The 22,787-nt window shown below is 41.9% G+C and overlaps 1 protein-coding gene and 2 non-coding genes across 5 annotated transcripts in view; 1 reads left to right on the forward strand and 2 right to left on the reverse strand.

Moving 5' to 3' along the window:
• LOC122772400 (transmembrane channel-like protein 3) overlaps positions 1–22,133 on the forward strand; it is a 33,651-nt gene extending 11,518 nt beyond the window's left edge. For all 3 annotated transcript variants that reach the window (XM_044030417.1, XM_044030418.1, XM_044030416.1), the window contains 21 exons: positions 811–957; positions 3,171–3,246; positions 5,191–5,272; positions 5,550–5,656; positions 7,734–7,832; positions 8,084–8,226; positions 8,518–8,665; positions 9,021–9,064; positions 9,496–9,643; positions 10,613–10,722; positions 10,817–10,895; positions 12,054–12,317; positions 12,408–12,536; positions 13,362–13,429; positions 13,769–13,897; positions 16,088–16,198; positions 16,582–16,707; positions 17,007–17,085; positions 17,183–17,225; positions 17,310–17,595; positions 19,568–22,133. In XM_044030417.1, coding sequence (XP_043886352.1) covers positions 869–957; positions 3,171–3,246; positions 5,191–5,272; positions 5,550–5,656; positions 7,734–7,832; positions 8,084–8,226; positions 8,518–8,665; positions 9,021–9,064; positions 9,496–9,643; positions 10,613–10,722; positions 10,817–10,895; positions 12,054–12,317; positions 12,408–12,536; positions 13,362–13,429; positions 13,769–13,897; positions 16,088–16,198; positions 16,582–16,707; positions 17,007–17,085; positions 17,183–17,225; positions 17,310–17,595; positions 19,568–20,576 — 3,369 coding nt within the window. In that variant the 5' untranslated portion in view covers positions 811–868 and the 3' untranslated portion in view covers positions 20,577–22,133. The remainder of the gene's footprint in view (positions 1–810; positions 958–3,170; positions 3,247–5,190; positions 5,273–5,549; positions 5,657–7,733; positions 7,833–8,083; positions 8,227–8,517; positions 8,666–9,020; positions 9,065–9,495; positions 9,644–10,612; positions 10,723–10,816; positions 10,896–12,053; positions 12,318–12,407; positions 12,537–13,361; positions 13,430–13,768; positions 13,898–16,087; positions 16,199–16,581; positions 16,708–17,006; positions 17,086–17,182; positions 17,226–17,309; positions 17,596–19,567) is intronic.
• trnai-aau lies at positions 11,607–11,680 on the reverse strand. The gene has a single exon. It is a non-coding gene; the product is annotated as a tRNA-Ile (tRNA).
• On the reverse strand, positions 12,937–13,010 carry trnai-aau. Its single transcript has one exon. It is a non-coding gene; the product is annotated as a tRNA-Ile (tRNA).
• Positions 22,134–22,787: the final 654 nt, after the last annotated feature.

A 22,787-nucleotide genomic window follows, 5' to 3' on the forward strand; every position in this document is an offset into this window, starting at 1 on the left:
ACAAACGGCACAAAGCGCTTTAGTTACGTTCACACACACCTCGATACACGACGAGGGAAAAACACACTGTATAAAAAGATGTGAGATAAAACCATTCATTACTGTAAATCAGTCAATAAAAAACAGGAAGAATAAATAAATTAATACATTACACAGGGATCAAAATACACCACAAATCAAACTGCAATTGGAAAATCTGTCATGGACATTTTTCCCCAAATCGTTCAATGTGTTTCAAGTGTGTTGCAGAGGATTTTTATTTTTTTTTAACCCTAAGGACATTTCTTGCCATTTCGTTTTTTATTGTTAAGCCATTTTGTGTTGAATGACTATAACCCAAATTTTGTAAAATAACAATGCATCAAAATCAATGTTTCTGCCAATTATTGACCCATCCCAGGGTCTAATAATGACTATAATCAAATTCTTCTTGAAAATGAATGTAGTTTTTGTGTAAACATAATAATATAAATAAATATATTAATTAATAAAGAACATAACATTTCAAAAATATTAAACATTTGATATGTATATTTCGGGCTGAAGTGGCTTCAAAATATTGACTCAATTAAAGTGGAAAGAAATATTAATATCTAATATTTCTACAGCAGTTTTTGGGAAGGTGGCATTTTCCACCACTAGGAACAAAACACAAACAAACAAACAAACAAAATAGTAAGTTTTATACAGGAACTCTTAAGGGTTAATCAGGTTCTATCACTAATGAGTATCTGTGTAGTGGAAAAGAGCCAAATGTGGTTTGGATTTCAGATATTCTGTCTGTCGTCTTTTGGTTTTTAAACGCTGCAGCTCCTCAGATGATGAAGATAAAGATGACGAGCGCGTGGACAGTAACGACCCGGAGGAAATGTTCCAGAACATTCAGTACCAGAAGGAGATCATCGCCAACATTCGAACCAGACCCTGGCCAATGAGACGCAAGCTCAAAGTTCTCAAGTAACACTGCTGTTGAACACACACACTCACATATTGATTGAGATTTCCATCTAAACAGTCTAAACAAAGCCTCATCACAAACTTTAACCATAACCACAATTCAAATTTTAGCCATAAAATTAAAACCAGTTTCTCAGAAATGAGGTTCTGCCTCATGAGGACCAGGTTTTGTGATCGTGAATGGCTGTTTGTCTGTGTGTTTGCCCTGTGATGGACTGACGACTTTTGCAGGGTTTGACCCCGCCCATTTTCCCCCCCTATGTCAGCTGGGATTGACTCCAGATCTTCAGACCTTACCAGACCTGAACAGAGTCTGCAATGCCTTTGGTTAGACTGCAGCCCAAATCCTGATCAGAATCTGATATTCCTGATCAGTCCACCAAGGTCAATTTAGAGTGTCCAATTTAGTGTCTTCATCCCCAAATCTGCACGTTCTTGGACTGTGGTAGGAAACCGGAGAACACACACACACACACCCGACGATAATCAGCTTTGGAAAGATCAGATATGTGTTTTTTTCAGCTGCCAAAAAATAAAGCTAGATACAGTATGGATATGCGTAAAGGTCTGATTTTTGGCTGCAGTCTAAAGAAGGCCTAAGAGCGGCGGAGAGTAAACGCAATAAAACAAAACGAGAGATCCTAAAACATTACAACCAGGAGATGAAACTCAACAATCAGTTCATTTTAGCCTTCCTGCCGTCCAGCAGCTTCCATCCCAGCAGAAGTGAATGTAATTTTTTAAAACACACTTGGATTTCTCCGGCCCATTTACCACCTTATGTCTTGGATTTTCCATATACCATATGAGATGAACCATTTACGGGGACGCTCGTCCACAAACGTGATCAGACATTAAACACCGAGCCAACATTGGACTAAATGTGATTAAACCCGTAATAACGCGGCGTCCCCGGCAGATAGAGAGCTTCTCAGATTTGCTGAGTCCGTGCCATGGAGAACACATTTTATAGTGGCAGTTTTGTTAGTTGCGTAAAGGTTACCGAGGATGGGATACAAGTCTGCATTTTTACAGCTGCTGTAATCTCGGGCTGAATGTCGGTGATTGCTCCCCGCGCAGCAGCTCACATTTCACATCACGCATCAGTCATTTTTTAATCTGCGCCTTCACACAAATTTCAGCAAACTCAGAAAAAAAACAAAAAAATAATCACGGTTTGACTAAATCATGTACATCCTCTCTCCGATTCCGGCCAAGTTGCTTTCCACGGGTGATGAGTGTGTAAAGGACACGCTGGATGTTTTCGGTAATTACGACGTGGTTCATGATCCTCTGAATTGCCCCCAGTGCTGTGACAGAATGAGCCGGGTTTCATTGTCTTTCGGGCTATAAAGCTGCCGAATTACACGAGTCTATGGTGGTTTTAGAAGAGTCAGGGTGATATTACTGGTTTTTAGTTTTAATTATAGTCTGATGACTATTTTATATATAAAATACTGTTTAGTTTTAGTCATATTTTAGTTGCTTTCCTCGTGTGTCCTCCGTGTTGACATCCGAGTAGATCAACCTAACCTTCGTACCTCGCAAAGAGATCAGTTTGATTGGATCTCCTCTTATTCTTCATCTCTTCTGATTGGTTCTGTCCCCAGTTTGTCCCACCCCTAACATTTTTGGCTCGTTTTTTTTTCACTGACGAAAGTGTCAGTAGATGTCGTCGTGGTTTTCTTCACATCAAAGTTTTGTTTTCGTCTGTGTAAAAGGGGCCGTTGATGCACATTTTTTGTCGTAAATGGCACAGAACATCGGAATCATTTTCCGTGAATTCATCTGTGTGAAAGCTGTAGTGCATATGCCAGGCCTGTGGGTGGCACTGTAGCGCTGCTGCATTCCTCATCTCGTCACAGATTGTTGCGGATCATGTGAAAATAATATTAAGTCTCTTTATTCCATCAATGTTGCAACTTAAATCTCATAGTATTACAACTTAAACGTTTTTTTCCTCAGTATGAACCCAATAACAACCACACTTGAAAAAAACTGACCGATGCCAAGAAACATCTTTGCATTTTCATTAAACTCTGCTTCAAATGTTAGTATTACATTAAATTGTATCATGTAATTGTACCTCATATAGGTCTGTGTTACTGTGTAGTTTGGTTGACGTGCAGATCCTGATCTGTATCGTGAACCTGTTGGAAACAGGCCAGTCTTGGCAGAGGTTTGTTTCAATAATCATAAACTGTGATCTCCAGGCATGCCAGAGAGATTGTCCTGAAGTACGAGGGCCAGCTGACCAGAACCAGAGGCTACCAGACCGCAGGAGCTGATGTACGTTCACTTCTGTCATCTCGCCATGTTTGGATAAGTGACCTTCATTCACACCTTGATTGAGGAACCTGCAACGGGGTCACAAAGCAGTGGCCAGTTCAGGTGTATCCTCATGCTAGCTTACCTCACAGTTGTTTTGGCTAACTTTTTTTTAGCTTGACTTAAGTTTTATTAACAAAGCAGGGGTCAGTTCACATCCATTCTCATGATAACTTACATCACAAGTGTTGTTTTGGTTAACTTTAGCTGCTGCCTGTTCTTTAACGTTCCTTTTGGTTTAGCTGCTGGATATATTTTGGTTGGTTCATGTACGTCGTCATGCTAGCTTACATCACAGGTGATTGTTTGGTTAACTGTAGCAGACGTTTGTCTTTTAGCTTGACCTTTTGAGTTTTATTAGCAAAGCAGGGGTCAGTTCTCATGGTAGCGGTTATCAAAAGTAATAGTTTGGCTGAATATTCTTTCATTTGTGTCTTTCATTAACAGAGCAGGGGTTGGGCCACATCTAGCTTACTCCACAGGTGTTATTTTGGCTAACTTTAGCTGCTGTCTTTTCTTTAGCTTGACTTTTGAGTTTTATTAACAAAGCAGGGGTTAGTTTACGTTTACCTCATGCTAGATTAACAGTTATTTTGGCTAACATCAGCTACAGTCTGCTTTTTAGCTTAACTTTTAAGTTTTATTATCAAAGCAGGGGTTAGTTCACATCCATTCTCATGGTAGCTTACATTAAATGTAATAGTTTGGCCAAATGTAGCTGCTGGATATACAAAGCAGGGGTTGGCCCATGTCATCCTCATGCTAGCTTACCCCACAGCTGTTACTTTGGCTGACTTTAGCTGCCGTCTAGTTTTATTAACAGAGCAGGGGTTAGCTCACGTTTGTCCTCGTACTAGCTTACCTCACAAGTAAAAGTTTTTCATTTAGACATTTGAGTTTTATTAACAAAGCAGTGGTTGGCATGCGACATGGTAGCTTACTTCCCAAGTTGATAGTTTAGCTGCTGTCTTTTCTTTCTTAAGAGGCAAGCATTTCATTTTATGTGTCTAACTGATGAATTGTGAATTATTATGTCAGACTGTGGTGGGGGAAAAAATATGAGCATCCTCATGTGGTTCAGTGGTGAATTGCAGATGTAAATCTGAGTAAAAGGTAGGGGTAAAAAAAAAAGAATCAGCAAATTTATTTGGCCTATCAAGAAAGTATCCACACCTCTATTAACTTTGTCTGACTATTCACTGACGATCCTCTTCGTGTCACTGCACTGCAGCAACCTGATCAGAGCCAGAATAAAAAAAAATCACATAGATTTCTCTGTAATCTGCTGAGTTCTGATTTTTACTAAGCTGAACACACACTGCAGATAACTTTATCTACCAATTCTGTCTGTCTGTGGCACACACACACACACACACAGAGGAACAGCAGCATGAGTGAATTTATAGCCTGTTGTTATAGCTCAGTTTAATTAGAATGTTCAGGCTGCTCAGGCTCCATTAGAATAAATTGACTTTTAGTGAGCAGTCTGCTGACGAGGTATTAATCAGAATCATTGGTCCAACTGACCTCGTTCTGATTAATAACATCTCGCTTCTGATTTTTATCTCTTTTCACATCATGAGATGTGAAAAGAGTCTCAGAGTCTCTCTCACACACATACTTTCAAATCTTACTCGGATATTTGGTGCAAAATAACCTCTCGAGAGATGAAAATGGAGTTACAGTCAACACAGTTTCTCAGAAATGTGGTGTGATAAAAATAAATCCAGCCAAAGATGTATTCTAAAGATACTATAGATTCATGCGAGTGGACATTTGATTTATTAGGTGACACTTTTGTTTAGTGGTTAAAATTCTTGCATCCATGTCAGAGGAAATTAGTCCTAACTTTATGTCTTTATATCTCATACAACCACTTGAACTTGTCTTTTGTCTCTCCTGCAGCTGCTGAAGAAACTGTCCCGTGTTCTGTACAACATTGTGGTTCTGTTCATTCCCTGGGAAGTGAGGATCAAGAAAATTGAAAGTAAGTTTGTTCTACACAGTTAAACAAAGTACAGTAACCCTATGACTTTAGTAAAACCTTAATACCAAGCTTCACTTTATTACTCAGTATCAGGACAGAGCATTTTCATGAAGGCACAACATATTTGAGTGCCATTTTTTCACTCAGTTCACTCAAAAAAATTGTATTTGAAGGCTTCCAAAACGCTGCTTCTTTGTGGATAAAAAGCTGATACACTACAAAACTTGTTCTCGTGTGTTTGGACCCTCGGTCACATGTTTGTCTCTGTCTTTGTGAGGTCACTTTGGGTCGGGCGTGGCCTCTTACTTCATCTTCCTGCGCTGGTTGTTTGGGATCAACATCGTCCTCACCATCATGACTGGAGCCTTCATTGTTCTCCCAGAGGTCAGTGCGTCTCTGACACGGTGGACTGAACAAATGCTTGCTTTTTAGCTTGTATTTGAACTATGAATCTTATTGTGAGTGCTCACGGTGCGTTCCATTTGTAATTTACAAGGTCAGGGCCGTTCCCGGAAACGTTCCTCTTCATTTTTACCCTTAATATCACTTCAGTCGTACACATTAAACTATTTTTTTTATCCATAGACATGTTGCTGCTCTGTTTATGTGCTCAAAATACCATGTAGAGTGTCGTTATCGACTGGTATTGGTGGCTTACAGTTGCTAGCCTGAGATAAGTTTGCTTTTCCGACTTGAACAACTGGAACGCGATGAACTCGGGGGCAACGTCACTCCGACTTCCGACTTAAGTTGCAAATGGAACAAATGCAGCATAACGTTGGAAGACTGGAAGTAAAATTATGAGGACTTTGCTAACCCCAAAGCATGTCACAGAACTACGGTGGCCTTCGTACGACAATAAAGATGTAAACACTCCTCCACAGCTCTTGTCATTCTCCCTCTTTCCCTACATTTTACTCCACTTTCTTTGGTGTTTTATACATTGGGTTTTTTATGGGCGTAGCAAACAAAACTGAATTTATGAATTGAGCAAACTGAAATATATTTCTGGCTACATTTAACTGCTGGATATAATTTCATTTGTGTCTTTCATTAACAGGGTAGGGGTTGGGCCACATCGTCCTCGTGCTAGCTTACCCCTCAGGTGTTATTTTGGCTAACTTTAGCCGCTGTCTTTTCTTTAGCTTCACTTTTGAGTTTTCTTAACAAAGCAGGGCTTAGTTCACGTTTGTTCTTGTGCTAGCTTACCTCATAGGTGTTATTTTGGCTAACTTTAGTCACTGTCTTTTCTTTAGCTTCACTTTTGAGTTTTATTAACAAAGCAGGCCTCGTTCACATTTGTCCTCGTGCTAGCTTACCTCATAGGTGTTATTTTGGCTAACTTTAGCTACAGTCTGTTTTTTAGCTTGACTTTTCATGCGTTGCTAACGTTTTATTAGCAAAGCATGTTCCTTTAAGGGTCACTTTATTTTGTTGACCTCTGTAAATGTAGATTAGACTCTGTTGAGTCGTTGTCCAGCAGCTTTATCTCGAAGTACAAAGTAGAATAAAACAATGCAAGAGGAAATTTCTATCTTGAGGGAGATGCTGTTGGATTTATGTTTGCTCGTGATGCTCAGACACAAGCAATTTCATCAGTCATGACTTACTGTGTCGCGTTGTTCCTGCCACTGTCTCGTCTTATTTTGACGACACCCCACCCTTCCTCCTGTCCTCCCTCCCTCGTTTGTTGGGGACTAATTTTCCACTCCTGTCATACTTCCAGCCTTTATCTCACCTCTGCTCCCCAAACAACACCATCAGCATCAACCACCATGGATACAATCTATACCTGTGTTTATTATGATTGTGTGACACAGGATGAAATGGAGGACCAGCTAAAGGGCCGGTGCAGTGACAGAATTTCCCGTGTAGTGATTTAGAAGGGTTGAGGCCACATCCACACGACTCTGTTTTTGTTGAAAATTACATTAATCCTCCTTTGCCACGGCCACACTACTGTGACGTTTTAGAAACCACAAAACGATGTAGTTTAGCCACCATTACAGTGTCCTTTTTTCTGTCTAAACACAATGTGAGGTGTTGCAGCCCTTTTACTCACTCTCCCACACCAAAGTCCTTCAGTGAAATTCAGTGATTTTACATCACAGGGACACAGGTTGTCACTGCTGCCTCGATCTACAGTATAAGTTCAAATGTGTTATTTTGTGAGGTGTTTCAGATCCTTTCTTGTCCCTGCAAGCTAAAATCACTGATTATCTCTGTGGGATTTGGTGTGGGAGAGTGAGTGTTCATGAAACAACACAAACTTCAGTTTCCAGTAGTAAAATGTTGTCTAATGGTGAGATGAAGCGACACAATTCTCCACTTGTAAGACGATTTCTGTGCTCTCACCTGCGCTGGTTTCTGCATGTGTTTGATAAATGAAGGCTACTATGATTCCCATACAGTGTCATTATGATATAAGTTGTAATAATCAGTGTGTGTTTGTGTGAATTAGTTGCTGGCTGGAGCTCCCTTTGGCACCACGAGAAGTAAAACTATCCCTAAAGACCTTCTGCCTTCAGCTCAGGACCTGGACACCATCTGGTCTCTGGGGGTAAACCTCTCTGCGTTTTTACGACTCCATTAAAAACACATAGCTCACTGACACAGTGGACCGTTATTCAAACTCTATCCAGGGTCACGTAACGATGACCTACATTTGCAGTTTGAATAGCACACTGCTGTCGTGAGGCTTATTGTCATAATCATTAAATAATCCATACGTGTGCATATCATTTCAGGGCGTTAATGGATTGTTTTGTTTATGTCACGTCATCATGTGCTGCATGTGTTTGATGTCCACAGGGTTACCTGCAGTACTCAGTCTTGTTCTATGGTTACTACGGCAGGGTGAGGAAGATCGGCAGCGCCGGCTACCGCTTGCCGCTCGCCTACTTCCTGGTTGGAATGGCGGTCTTTGCCTACAGCTTCATCATCCTGCTGAGAAAGTGAGGAGCGCGTCACGCTTCACTTAAGCACAAGTTTGAAAAAGAGGCTTGAGTTTGTTCAGAAATCAACTCCAGAACCAGTTTCAGGAAGACATTCATACTGTAGGTCACAGATGATAACATAATATAAGATTAAGCAGTCTTTCTCTGTGTATCATCAACACATTTGATTGACGTTCACTCGGAATCTTGTGGAGAATCTATTTTCTGCTCCACAGTTTCGGACTGACTGAGTTTTATCATGTTTATTTAACACAATTAAATAACACGCCGGTAACAATTGTCGTCCAGGATGGCCAAGAACTCTCGTCTGAGCTTGGCTAGCGCCTCGGATGAGAACTTCACCTTTTGTTGGAGGGTTTTCTGCGCCTGGGATTATCTGATCGGAAACCCGGAGGCTGCAGAGAGTAAAGGCGCTGCCATCGTCAACAACATCAGGGTCAGACACACACACACAATATTCCTTTTGTCCTGTGAACATTTTACATTAAATATTGTACTGAGCTTTACACGTCATATTATATAATATTATACAAATATCACACAGTAAATCATTTTATTTTAAATATGTTATTCACATGTAAAAAATGACCATATCGCAATCACCATTTCGGTCAAGATAATCACAGTTGGATATTTATTGATGGGACAGAATGATCAGACTGTAAACAGAGCAGTGTTGTTAAGCCGCTGTTCCTTTAATTCCTTTTTCTGTCGGGACAGTTCTATTTACCCGAGATAAAAGATTGTGAGTGTTCATTTTCTCCTTCAACACACTTTTCCCCCTCACACAGGAAGCCATCGTTGAGGAGCAGGAAAAGAAGAAGGACACCAGTCTGTAGGTGGATTTATTATTTATTTGTACACAGTTCCTCCTCCACATCATTTATATAAGCTGAGAGTCATATACTGTATATCTTTCATGTTTAAGAAGAATTTGTTTGTATTATTATAGTTTATCTTTTTACTTCTCCTCTTAAATGTTGTTATTTTTTTGAATTCTCTTAAACTGATTGATGTTTTTAATTCATCTGTTAGACTGCGCCATAATTTAATTCATAAGATTGATTGATACATTTTAAAGTTGTCCTGGCAACACAGGCATTTTTTTATTCATTCTTATTATCTTATTCATTGTTTGGAATTAGAAGCATTGTTGACATGATATACTTCAATACTTCAATACTTCATCTTTGTAGTAAACTCGGGTTACGTCCAGATTACACGAGGATCTCTAAACTCTTTTTTTGGTTTCCGGCGACTCTTCAGGGCCGTGCTGATCAGTCTGCGTATCTTGGCCAACATCCTGGTGCTGCTGTCTCTGGCCGGCAGCATCTACATCATCTACTTTGTGGTGGACCGTTCTCAGAAGCTGGAGCAGGAGAAGCCCGAGCTGACGCTGTGGGAGAAGAATGAGGTAGCAGAGCGGAGCGGACGTCATTAGCCTGATCTGATTACACTTCAAAGCAATCGATGTTAACAGAGATCAGTGAGGGGGGACATGTGGACGACGCCTCCGTCTCTCAGTGTCACAGAAATCCTTTAGGACTTGTTTTTGCTCGTTGTGATTGTAAATATGTGGCTATTTACTTGGCCACTGTTAGCAATACCTGTCTGCTCTACATGTTATGTTACACTCGCAAACAGCGTAGCAGAGTATTTGGTTATTGAGGTAAATGGCAGCCATGTTGCGTCTCCTGTGTCGCAGGGCTTTGTGAAGTTGCTCCGACTTTCAGGGCTGGAAATCCGACTTAAGGGGCATTCCGGTAGAAACGTCCGACTAGGAAATTCTGACTACAACTGGAAGGCACCATGTGTCGCTATAGTTGTGTTTGTGCTACCCCTGGAAATGCGTAAAACCTAATTATCGCAATAAAAACTGGTAATGGAAACCTGAAATATCGCTCTCATGAGGTGGTTTTTCAGACGCGTCAATATAAAAGTTTATCTCAAAGGTGTAATGGAAACACTTTTTTCGCAAAGCCACGGATATAATAATATAAATCGGAAGTATTACAATAGGTTCCTCACATAAATTTGTGCCAGGAGCCGTTTAGGCCCGGTTTTTCAGACGTGTCAATATCAAAGTTCATCGCAAAGGTGTAATGGAAACACTTTTTTTTCGCATTTACATGGACGAGATTCTACGAGAAAAATGGGATGTCGTGAGACTGGACTTTTACGAGATTTGCGGCTCGTACGCAAAACGTCCACACACCTGCAAGAACTTTTGTTGAAATTTTTTAAATATCACTTTGATTTTTGTATTTTACAGATAAAAGTGTAATGGAAACACAAGTAGTATCTCATACAACATTGGACTATCCCCAAAAATGTTTCATAGGCATCACTTTCAGTGACTTCCCTGTCCTCCCTCTGCGCTCAGGTGAGCGTGGTGGTGTCTCTCATCACCATGATCGCTCCGTCTGCCTTTGAGCTGGTGGCTCAGCTGGAGATGTACCACCCTCGCACCTCGCTGAGATTCCAGCTGGCCAGGTAACAGCCACCACTGTCCAGCACAGCGTCTACATGACACTCACTCACAGCCTCACTGACCACGTGAACTCGCCGTATCTTTGTGCGTTTGCAGAGTGCTTGTTTTATACCTGGGGAATCTCTACAGCCTCATCATCGCCCTCCTCGATAAGGTCAACATCATGAGCTCTGCTGTGAGTACAGTCGCTGTACACCGTACACCTCTGGGGGGCGCTGTTGTAGAAATGATTATAGGGGGAACTTCAGATTCACACTTATTATGACAGATTTTTACATAAAAAAACAACAATTGTAAGGCATTGTTCAGACTGCCAGGATTTTTGTTTTTTAAAATTCTGGATCTTAAAAAAAAAAACCCACACACAAATTCACATTTTTTCCAAATCTGATTCAAACCACATTAAAGAGACGGTTTGAAATGTGATTTAAATCTGATTTCTACAATCTGAATGCTCAAATCTCTTCTCACAAATCGGTGACTACAGCGTCACACATCAATTTATTAAATATTTATAACCCTATTTCGCTCTGCGTTTCATTAAAAGAACTTGAAATGACCGTGTCTGTTGACGTAGCCGAACCTGTAGCTGGATTTCTGTCAGATTTTGGTCTGAAAACGATCCAGCCCACGTCCTGGGTTGTGTCTCCCTGCTCTAACTCTGACTCTTTGAAATGAATAAAAGTCTCATATGTTATACGTTCAACTCACATGAACATGTCACTTTAACACCTGATGGTGGACGTGTTTGACTCTTGGTGCTGGAGGTGGACATGTTAAACGTAAATTTGAGGTTTTGCTGTCTACGTCCAACACTTTGCTATGTCTGTGCAAGAAGTTTTACGAGTTGCACAGAGATAAGTTAGTTAAATAGTTAATTTTCCAATGGCCAGTATGGGGATTGAACCCATGACCTTGGCGTTATTAGCACCACGCTCTAACCATCTGAGCTAACCGGCCATGACTTCTGTGAAATTTGCATAAGATTTGCAGATATCGCATTTTCACCAGGCCTGACCTCCATGCCAAGTTTCAAGAGTTTTTATGCACGAGCCACAAATGCCAGGAGCCGTTTGGGCCCCTGGCATTCATGGCTCGGCCCTAATTAATGGTGACAGGTGGCACAATTTTACGCCAAAGAACTTTGACGTAGCTAAACTCGACACAAGCACAACAGTCGTTTCTGGATTTTTGGATTTCTTTGGGAAAATAGTGACCATTTGAAATGCTGTTGTACAAATTTTACATAAACCCCCTTTACCTGTTAACATAAAAAAAAAAACAGTATATCCCATAGTATCTGCTGACAGACTGTACCATGGTTGTGATCCAGATCCCAGTGAGTCCAGCAAACTGGTCTGAGTCCAGCTCTTTCTTGGCCACCATCTCTCAGCCTGAGGGAGACAACCTCTCCACCCACATGTCCGAACTCTCTGCATCCGGACATCGCAACAGCACCATAGCAACCATCGCCACGGTGCTGGGAGTGGCCCACAGCAACAGGAGCATCTCCAGCGCCGCACACAACCAGACCGCTCTGTTTGAGAAGAACACCCGTCCTCAGCAGGACCAGTGCTGGGAGACCTACGTCGGACAGGTTCTGTCTTCTGATCTTCTTCTTCTCCTTGGCTACTGTATGTCAGCATATGTTGACTTTGTGTCGTGTGACTTGGCTGTGTGTCTTCAGGAGATGCTGAAGCTGTCCATCATTGACATGATCTTCACAGTGGCCAGTATTCTGCTCATTGACTTCATCAGAGGGTTGGTGGTTCGATACCTGAGTGACTGCTGCTGCTGGGACTTGGAGAGCAAGTTTGTAAGTGACACAGTTTTTTGATTTGATATTTTTCTTCTTCAAACACGCCTGACTGCCAGAACAAAACCCATGATTTTAGCGTTATTAGCACCACGCGCTAACAGGCCATGTTTTCCTTAACAATTGTGTGTGAGTCTTGTGGGAATTGCGATTTACGGGTTTCTCTCCTGGAACTACTTTTCGCGAAAACCAGAGACTTGTTAAATGAGCAGTGTGAGGGATTAACGGAAGGATTAACCCTAAAATGGTTTGATTAAACATCAAGTCACATTCCAGCGTCTTTTCTTAGGGGTTAGTTTGTTGTGTCTGTAGCGTCCCATGTTTTTGAGTTAAAGATCATTTCACCATTTTATCTTTCTGTGGAGACATCACTTCTGTGTGCAAGAAAAGCTTTGTAGTTTGGCCAGTATGGGGATCGAACCCATGACCTTGGCGTTATTAGCACCACGCTCTAACCATCTGAGCTAACCGGCCGTATCCGCCATGTAATATCATCGATTTATCTGACAACTGATGTTGAGGAGCGAACAACATTGCACATGTTATCAGATTATTGTTTTTTTATAGGATGTGACTAACAGCAAGCCCATATTGGTCAATAGTCCATTTTAAAGACAACAGTAATACTGTATTTGGGGACCCTCAAAGAACTCTAGCGCCGTCCCACCTCTGGGTCGCAAACCAGTGTTTGGAAATGACTTTGATGATTATTTTACCGAAACCTTCTTGCATCTTTTACATTTGTGTGTATGTTGTCTTGGAATGAAACATGAAAATAACCTCATTCATGGTTTGTGTTGTGTATTTTTTTCTGTCTTTCCTCAGCCTGAGTACGGAGAATTCAAAATAGCCGAGAATGTCCTGCATCTGATTTATAACCAAGGAATGATCTGGTAGGTGTGAACAACTGAGGACATCCTTCCAGACAGTTCTATTACAGCGGCGCTGCCTTGTCGCTGTGTGTGTAATAGAGCGTCTAATTCAGAGTTAGGAGAATTGCTGCTGCTGCTGCTGCTGCTGCTGCTGCTGCTGACGACCAGTCTCCCTGACCCTGTTTAAAGGACCGTGGCCTCCTGTGATCTCATACATTCACCTTCGACTGTGTTTCCTCAGCTCATTTCACAAATGTCGCCTTGCAACAATGAAACGTAATGAAAAGAAACCATGAGTGTTAGTCTGTGTGTGTGTGTGTGTGTGTGTGTCAGATTGACTTTTCTCTTTCTTTCCTCCAGGATGGGAGCGTTCTTCTCTCCTTGTCTTCCTGCCTTCAACGTGTTGAAGCTGATTGGTCTGATGTATCTGAGGAGCTGGGCCGTCCTCACCTGTAATGTTCCCCATCAGCAGGTGTTCAGAGCCTCCAGGTCTGACACACACACACACACACACACACACACACCAAACTCTACCTTACTGTACCAAACCGAACCGTGACGGAAACAGTGATGGCTTTAATGCCAATGTGGGCCCCATAAGGGTTACATTCAGACTGACAGTGGTGGCCCCAACCATGAGCTTCCCATGTGGCCCCCATGTTACGGGGACCTGCATACTTTGCCCACTTAGTACCCAGGTGGCCTGGAAACGGTACTCTCCACCGCGTGACGTCTTTTTAGTATCGGCAATATAATTATATACCATTACAACCCTTATGGGGTCCACATGGACATTCCCCTAACCTCTTACCCAAACCTCAACCATCACAACTATATGCCTAACCTAAACCTAATTCTAATGCCAACCCTAAAACCAAGTATTAACTATAAATGAAGCGGCATCAGCTCACCGATGATCATCAACTGTGGTCTCTCTACCTCTTTCCTGTCGTCCCCTCTCATTTCCCTGCTCTGCAGTGATAGAGACAAATGAGTGTGTCGTCCCACGCTGCTGTTTTATGTACACACAGATACACACAAGGGCCCGCAGCACTCAGCCCACTCTGATTTATATAACAAGGCTCCTTCACTCCTTATCAGTCACTCCCAGATGTGGTGGAAAATCCAAGCAGCTCTCCCTCACACACACACACACACACACACACAGCTGATAGCACATTTAATGTGAGCCATTAAATGCAGTTCTGCTGCAGGAGATTGATCCTGACACTTTGCTGATAATAAAAGGTTTTTTTTTCCTCCCCATCCTCTGTCTCCTGCTAATAATTACAGAGTGCTGAGACACTTGAATGTGTTTAAACACCGACATTATTTCTCCTGCTCGTAATATGGATTTCCTTGTAGTGATAATGAAGCAGTCGAGTGTTTCTGGTCCAAAAAGGCAGAGAGAAATGCAGCCTCTTAAACTGAAGTTAGCGACTGGACAGAGATAATGTGTGCGTGTCTTTGACATGTTGTTGTGTCACTGTTTCACAAATGTGAACGTACTGATGGAGGCAGCAGTGGATCGTCGGCCCCTGTGTGCTGTGAAGTAAAATCGCTGATTTTCTCAGTGGACTTTGGTGTGGGAGAGTGAGCGGTTTACAAAATCTTAATTTCTGAGTGAGAAAAAAACTTATTCTAATAGTAAGATAAAGTAACATATTCTTAAGTTTCTATGACAAAGTAAAGATTAGTGACCTGAATGGGTCGAGAACCCGTGACCTCGGCATTATTAGCATTATTGACCTCATACTTCATGGAGTTTGTTTCACAACGAATGTTGAGGGGGAAGAACAACAGTGTAGACGTTCACTCAGGTGTGACCACCTTCCACCGGGCAGCCAGAGCCTCACACATCATCATTATTATTATTATTGTTATTATTATTATTACTGCCTGACATAAATTCTGAAATACGCTGTGTTGAGAGCATGGTTCTAATAATGATACCAAGGTCATGGTTTCAAAGCTGCACTGGACCGTCGTTAAACACGTTCTCTGGTCATAACGGCTCTTTACTGTTAACCTTGTACATCAGTGGTAGAATTCAAGTCCTGAGGTGTTTTCTTTTCAGAAAAATACAAACCTCTATGCATTTTTGATGTGAACATATACTAGGGCTGAAATGTGATCAAACTCGTGATATGGCCTACTGCAGTATATTTTCTTAAAGCTAAAATGTGCTAAAACAAATTTTAGATTAAATATCATCCTGACCTGTAGCCAGGGGCGTCGCACCCGTATCCGTCGCACTCGTAGTATCACTTATTTAAATAGGAAGCTTTTTATATCTTGTATTTTATACCTTTTGTACCCTTCTGTCTTTGCATTCGTGTTTTTTTTTATTGTTTGGTCAAAAAATATGAAAAGCCGACGTTGTTGGGTTGGCAAAGTTGATGAGTTTGTATAAATGAATTCAAATAAAAATAGTCATTATTTAAAATATGTTAATCGAATGAAAATGGGAATAATTATGTCAAAAAAGAAAATGCAATCGCAATTTCAGTGAAAAATAATTGCAATTAGATATTTATATAAAGTGGTTCAGCCCTAACATTTACCTTTTTGACTTCTAATCTAAACAAATTAGAGTCTTTATTTTATGTAATGTACAGAAACTAAACTAAGAACAACATAGTGTGAACCACCTTCTCTTTATTTTGCTATTGTTTTCAGATCCAATAACTTCTACTTGGCCATGCTGCTGTTCATGCTGTTCCTGTGTATGCTGCCCACCATCTTTGCCATCGTTCGGTACAGACCGTCACAGCACTGTGGACCATTCAGGTAAAACAATCTGTTTATAACAACAATAATAATAATAATAATAATAATAATAATAATAATAGTAGCTGTGTTTACTCCGGACACAGGATCATTATTTTGTGACGCGGTGGGAGCTTTTAAACGGAAGTAACTGAAGCATTCCTGCAGCATAAGAAAGACGGCAGTAGCATGTAACATGTATAATTTGCACAAGATTTGCACCTGGCTCAACAAATAACATTAACAACATTAACTCGTCGCACATGGTTTAGTTATACTTTAACACAAAACTGTTAGGGAGGTTTGTGTTCGGAGGAATTATTAAGTATTGCATTCTACCGTCCATTAAGTCACTTTAAAAAAAAAAAAGTAACTTGAAAACCTTTATTTCGTTTGTCTCCCAGTGGTCAGGAGAAGATTTATGACATCATCTCAGAGACGGTGGCGGCTGACTTTCCTCTGTGGTTCAGTAAAGTGATGAGTTACGTCACCAGTCCTGTCGTCGTGCTGCCGGCACTGCTGCTGCTGTTGTAAGAACACACACACACACACACACACACACACACACACACCAAACAATCCCCTCTTGTCTTTTTAAATGATAAGATCCACCGTACTAGACGACAGAGAGAGAGAGAGAGAGAGAGAGAGAGAGATGAATATTAAAAACACAATCAAATGTAACCTTTAAATAAGTTATTAAACATGAAAAAAGTTGCCCCCTTAAGCTGCGTCAGCACATTCAGTCCTTGAAAAGTCCTTGAATTTGATGTCAATCAAAGTGTGGGTTGTTGTAACGTCTCTAAACAGCTGTACTTGTGTGTTGCAGCATGCTCATCTACTATCTACAGGCCATCGCCAGATCCCTGAAATTCACCAACAACCAGCTGAGGATGCAGCTCCAGAGAGTGAGTGTCTGATCAAAGATCAATAATGTGACGTCTTATTCTGATAACAGTTTGAAATTCAAATATTGATTGAATGAACTCCCTTTAATCTCTGCAGGAACGAACTGAAGACAGGAAGAAGGTCTTCCAGCTGGCTGCAGGTAGGTCTCCTTCAATGACCCGTCACTTTCTCGAAAATGTCGACTCATCGCCCTCACGCTACGCCACACCTGATCCTCCCGCAGCGCGACTACAGGCCCCAGAGGCTGCGGCTGTGGCCGCGGCCGACAAACCGCTGGATCAGCCGGACAGCGACGCCACGAGTCAGGAGGCCTCGGTGCACACTCCGTCACCGCGACGCAACGGCAGCGTCACTAACTTCCAGTCCCCCGTCCGCCGCGGGAACAGCATTCGCACCATCACCCAGTCAGTGTCTCGGGCCGACCTGAGCCGAGGAAGTGGATCTGGATCCATCAGGAGTCCGACGGTGACGGTCCTGCCCAAACACAGGCTGGAGCACATTCCTAACAGGTCACACACACACACACATCAGTACACTGATTTAACACAGTTTGTTGGTGACCTTTGGCATAATGGAATATCGTAGTTAAATGAGTTCACACAAGGTTGATGACCGTTCCCAATGGCAACGGTGACATTTGTCTCCGCCCCTCCCAGCTCTGCTGCTGTATACACGCAAACGCTCCCTCAGTCAGGTCTGAGAGCCTGTTTTCAGATGAAAGACCCAGCATACAAATAATGTTACACCCTTTCTGTTTATGGCAGAATAATAACAGCAACAATCAGTGAAAGTTACACACTGCAGCTTTAAATCCAATCCATTTAATTAGCATTATTATTACTTGTATTATTCTTCATGCTAAAATTTGCAGGTACGTTTGTGAACGAAGAAGAAACAACAACATCATGGATGTCAGTGACACTGGTTTCTATTTTTAACATTCTCTCTCTCAGTCGATCCGAACGTTAGAATAAATAATTGTCAAGGCCTGTCCCCACTTATGGCTATGCTAATGGCTATGCTAATGCTGCGTCTCATCTACATGGGAACTAGCAGTGACTTTCACCCCCTCGAGTTCACCTCGCTCCAATTTAGAAGTCGGAATTGTAAACGTATCTCCGGCTAGCCACTGTTAGCAACATGTCAGCGGTTAATAATCACCCAGGACAATGCGTACGACTGATTTCATGTGAAACAAATACAACATAAGTGCTATTAAAGCTAATAAGTGGCAGTGTTTTTTTATGGTAGTTTCCAAGTTGAAAATTCCAAGTTCCAACTACAAATGGAACGCCTCAATGAAGGGCCAGAGGACAAATGTGTGTCTTAGCGTAGATGGAAATAGCACCGATAAAAACCTGTCATTTTTCCACTGGTGAAAAACCTGTTTAAACCTGTGTTTAAATGGGAGTTATGTTTAGTATGAATCGTTTCGACTTACTTTATTTACATTTACATTAACTTGGGTGTCAGTGAAGGGTTTTTCTAAATGTTGTCTCAGTTTTTTTTCATCCTCACAACACAAGTATTCTGTGGGAAGCGGTGTACTTACTTGTAAGTTACGTGTACACTTTTTTTGGCATGAAAAGGTCAAGTTCAAACCTGCTGCTGTTCAGCTTTAAAGGACCATATTGTTGATTTTTTTTTTACTGCTACTTATTATTTTTGCATGTTTAAAGTGATAGTTTAGATATTTTTCTGGTTACAAAGCGACACAAATGTGTCAGAAAAGCCAGTTTAACAGTGAACATAGTCTTCAGATATCAGAGACTGAAGCAGGTGCTTTGTTTCCACATGTCCCCACTCCTGCAAAACTGAACTATCCCTTTAAATCAGTGCTGACCAATAATATAAAACATGCCAAAGTTTTGAGTTTATCATGCTCGTGTGCAGCCATTGGATTTCATTTATTTCATTTAGTTTGACATTGAGTTTCATTGAGTTTAAAAGCAGAACTTTGCAAGTCTGGTCACTTTTTTTGCCTTTTTCTCGACGGAGCTCCCCCTACAGTTTCAGCATCCATCGTCTACCTCTTTATCCTCACTGTAGTGAAAACTCACCATATACTGTATATATATATATATATATACACATATATATATATATATATATATATATGTAATTAATTGTATATTGTATATATTGTATATATTGTAATTATATATATATGTATGTGTATATATATATATATATATATATATACATACCATTGCCATGCTGTGAAGCAATTTGTGTTTCTGGCAAGACCTGCAGACTTGGTGAGACCTCCTGGCTCTGATCTTGCTGATCTGCATAATTCTGCTTTAAACCAGTTGGATCCATCGCGTCATTTCAAGATTGTATTTGCCAACACGATGCAGACACTTTCACGTCGGCCCTTCATGCTTCATGCAAAGATATCACAGTGTCACGTCGCGATGGCCGACCTTCGTCACTTTTGGCTGATTCTTACACCTGGTTTGTTTCTCTCTGTCATAACAGGCCCCGGCCGTTTCTTAGCGGCCCTAGCGGATCCTGTAGGTCTAAGTCCTACCACCACTTGGTGTACAATCACCCAGCTCGCTATTCTGAAAACATCCACTCTGACCCCCTGTACAGGAAGACTGCGCGCGCCATACGCCCAGTTGAGGCTGCCGGGTACATCCCAGCGCAGAGTTATGGCGGACGCCGCGGTCACACCCGCTACGTCATCGTCAATGAGCACGAGCCCCGGAAAAAGCTGCTGCGCTCAGCCACTCGCATCCCGCGCCATTACCTCATGGAGGAGCCCGCAGAGATCGTGGAGCTGTACCCGTGCAACGTCAAGCGCTACGCGACCCGCGCAGCTCACCACCAGCCACATCCTCACCGCTGCCACGCATCACAGCAGCACCTGAGCGAGGAAGAGGAGGAGGAGGAGGTGGTGGAAGGGAAGGGCAGGAGGAAGACGTCACTGGGGAAGACCCACCGGCCTCACTCCCTCTCCGATCTCCACCAGCCTGCCAACTTCTACATCGGTGACCGCATGGAAAGCCACGTCTCCATCGCTAAAGACGGCAAAGCAGCACGAGGAAGATATGGAGCAAAGGATGGAGATGAAGAGGGCGAGGCGGGAGGGGCAGAGATGGACTGGGGAGGTTCAGAGTCACATCTGCGGTGCCAGGGCAGTGTGAAGGGTTCGGACCCCCTTTTGGTTCGAACCAGGCGTAACGTCCACTCTCCAGGAAGACACTGTCAGTCTCCAGCCAGGACCAGACACGCGGAGTCTCACGTGAAGCCCAAGATGAGACCGAAGCTGGAAACGCCCCTCACCGAGTCTGACTCCGCCTCCCTGGCGTCCAGCAGCGACCAGCAGAACAGCAGCACGGACCAGTACATCCAGGTCATCCACAACAAGGAGCGCTATCTCAAGTCCGACACAAGGCAAGGAAAGGTGGCGAAGAAAAAGTCCAAAACCAGCTTTGACCCCAACGTCACCGAGTCCAGTGACCTGGTCTGCTCCAACGTATGACGTCTCCGCGGAAATCAAGTGTTGGGTTTCCAAATTTACCAGATATACATGGTTGAAAGTAGGTCGGTATGGTCTGGAACTGGAACCACAAAAAGATTCCGAGTGTAAAACCAGCCGTAGTCGCCATTCCCGCAAGGAAACGCCTGCTAACGTTGCGTCCGGGTCAACGTGTCGTAAAGTCAAGGATCCTTCAAGACAAGACTCCTTCTAGGAACAGACTCGCAAGTGTGTTTCATCACTATCACAATGTTCTGCCCGGCAAAACATCCATGCACAAAAGGGATTGTGGGTATTTAGCGCTGCGTTGAGGAACCACAACATGGATCCTTGTAAAGGCTCAGTGAGAAGGATGATCCTTCCCTGAATTTGACAAATACCAGTTATCTCCTTATAAACTGCTTCTCAGTCGTTCTATATTTCATTGGAAACACATCTGTGCTGGGTTTTGATCTGGTGGGTGGAGTCCAGCTTCTGGTGGGTGGAGTCAAGCAAACGTTTGGAAGATATTCAACCTTCTACGATTGATGACAAAAACAACTCCTCACTCTAACTCTAGTGAGGTAGACGACGAACCACAACCCGATTTTGACGAACAAAATACAACATTGGTCTTAAGCAAGGAGGCAGGGACCGTCTACAAAGTGTAACACCGAGGAATGAAAATATTATTATAGTCATTGACAGATTCAACTTTCTACGATCAACAGCTTGCCTCCTCACTCTAACTATAGCGAGGTAAACGAGCTACAACCCGATTTTCATTTACAAAAAAAATCGTTCTCTGACCTGAACATATTATGTCGGTCTTTATCAGGCGAGGAAGCAGGGACCGTCTACGATTGAATGAATGAAAATATTCCGTAACTTCTCTCATATGCAGCAGATTTGGCACCAAATTCATTTCACACATTGGTGGTCAATGTTGCTGATTATACTGCATTTCTTACAGTAGACGACAATTGTTTTTGTATCATTTTGGTGAATTTTTATTGGTTGTCATATTCAATAACAGACCTCTTAAGCAGTGCAGTGTCACCAAATTCAATTTACACAGAACATTGGCATATTTTGGTTATAATATACGGTAAGTTAACTTTTATGAAGTGTAGTGTCATTTTTGTTAATATTTAAGTAATAGTAATAATAAATATTTTCCATATTCCAAATATTTATTTATTCTTTTGAGGAGAAGTGATGTGATGAAGGCCGAGGTTGTTGCATCTGCAATAATGTACTACTTTCACACCTGGATATACGTACATCATATATATTAAGCACATAAACTATAATATTATAAGTGTGATGTTATTCTCCTATGTGTGTGTGTGTGTGATCTGGCATCAAAAATCTATATAACAATACATACTTGTAATTTGTGGGATGGTATCTATCGTGGAATTGTGATATTCATGTGGCCCCGAGTCACCTGTGAAGTTCACTCATTCATTTATAAGTGAGACACACACTGATTTACTGAGACTCTGTGTAGTTTCTTTTTTAATCTTTTTGTTGAGAACTGGTGTAAAGTGTTTGACTAAAGTAGCTTTAAAGATTTGACACTTCTTTGGCTCCATCGTGTTTGCGAACCCCCTGAATCCTTTGTTGCCGTTATAGATTATATTGTCATTACAGGACAACAGGAGACAGCAGCCAGTCAAGGGGAAACATATCTTACTTCAAAGGTGTGTGTTACTTGTGTGAAAGTGGGTATTGAGACAATTATTAAACCTTTATTCAAATTGACAAGTCAGGAGTATGATCATTGGAAGTTAAGGTCCCCCTTAACTGTTGACTGGGAAGCTGCAAATCCTAATTACAGACTTTAATGCCAATCAACCTAAACATTTTGTTTATTTTACATGCTTTTATTGCACCAGAGGGCAGTGTAAGGGTTAGATATATTCAGTCTGCCTTTTCCACAACACAGTTCCCGCACGACTCGGCACGGCTCAACTCATTTCTTTTAGCTTTTCCATTAGCAATAGTACCTGGTGCTTTTTTTTAGTAGCTGCTCTGACGAGGAAGTACTTAACGATGATTCTAATGATTCAGTTACACCAAAAAAAACTGGCAAAACTCACATGCGTGAGCTTCATGTTACCCAACATTCACAGTAGCTACGGGTTAAAGTTCACCCTGTATGTTTCCAGCGTGACACATCATCATCAACTAAGATCCAAAGGTCAAACACGACCCGATACAGTACATAAG

Source organism: Solea senegalensis, linkage group LG7, assembly GCF_019176455.1.
Source record: "Solea senegalensis isolate Sse05_10M linkage group LG7, IFAPA_SoseM_1, whole genome shotgun sequence".
In the NCBI taxonomy this organism is placed as follows: Eukaryota; Metazoa; Chordata; class Actinopteri; order Pleuronectiformes; family Soleidae; genus Solea; species Solea senegalensis.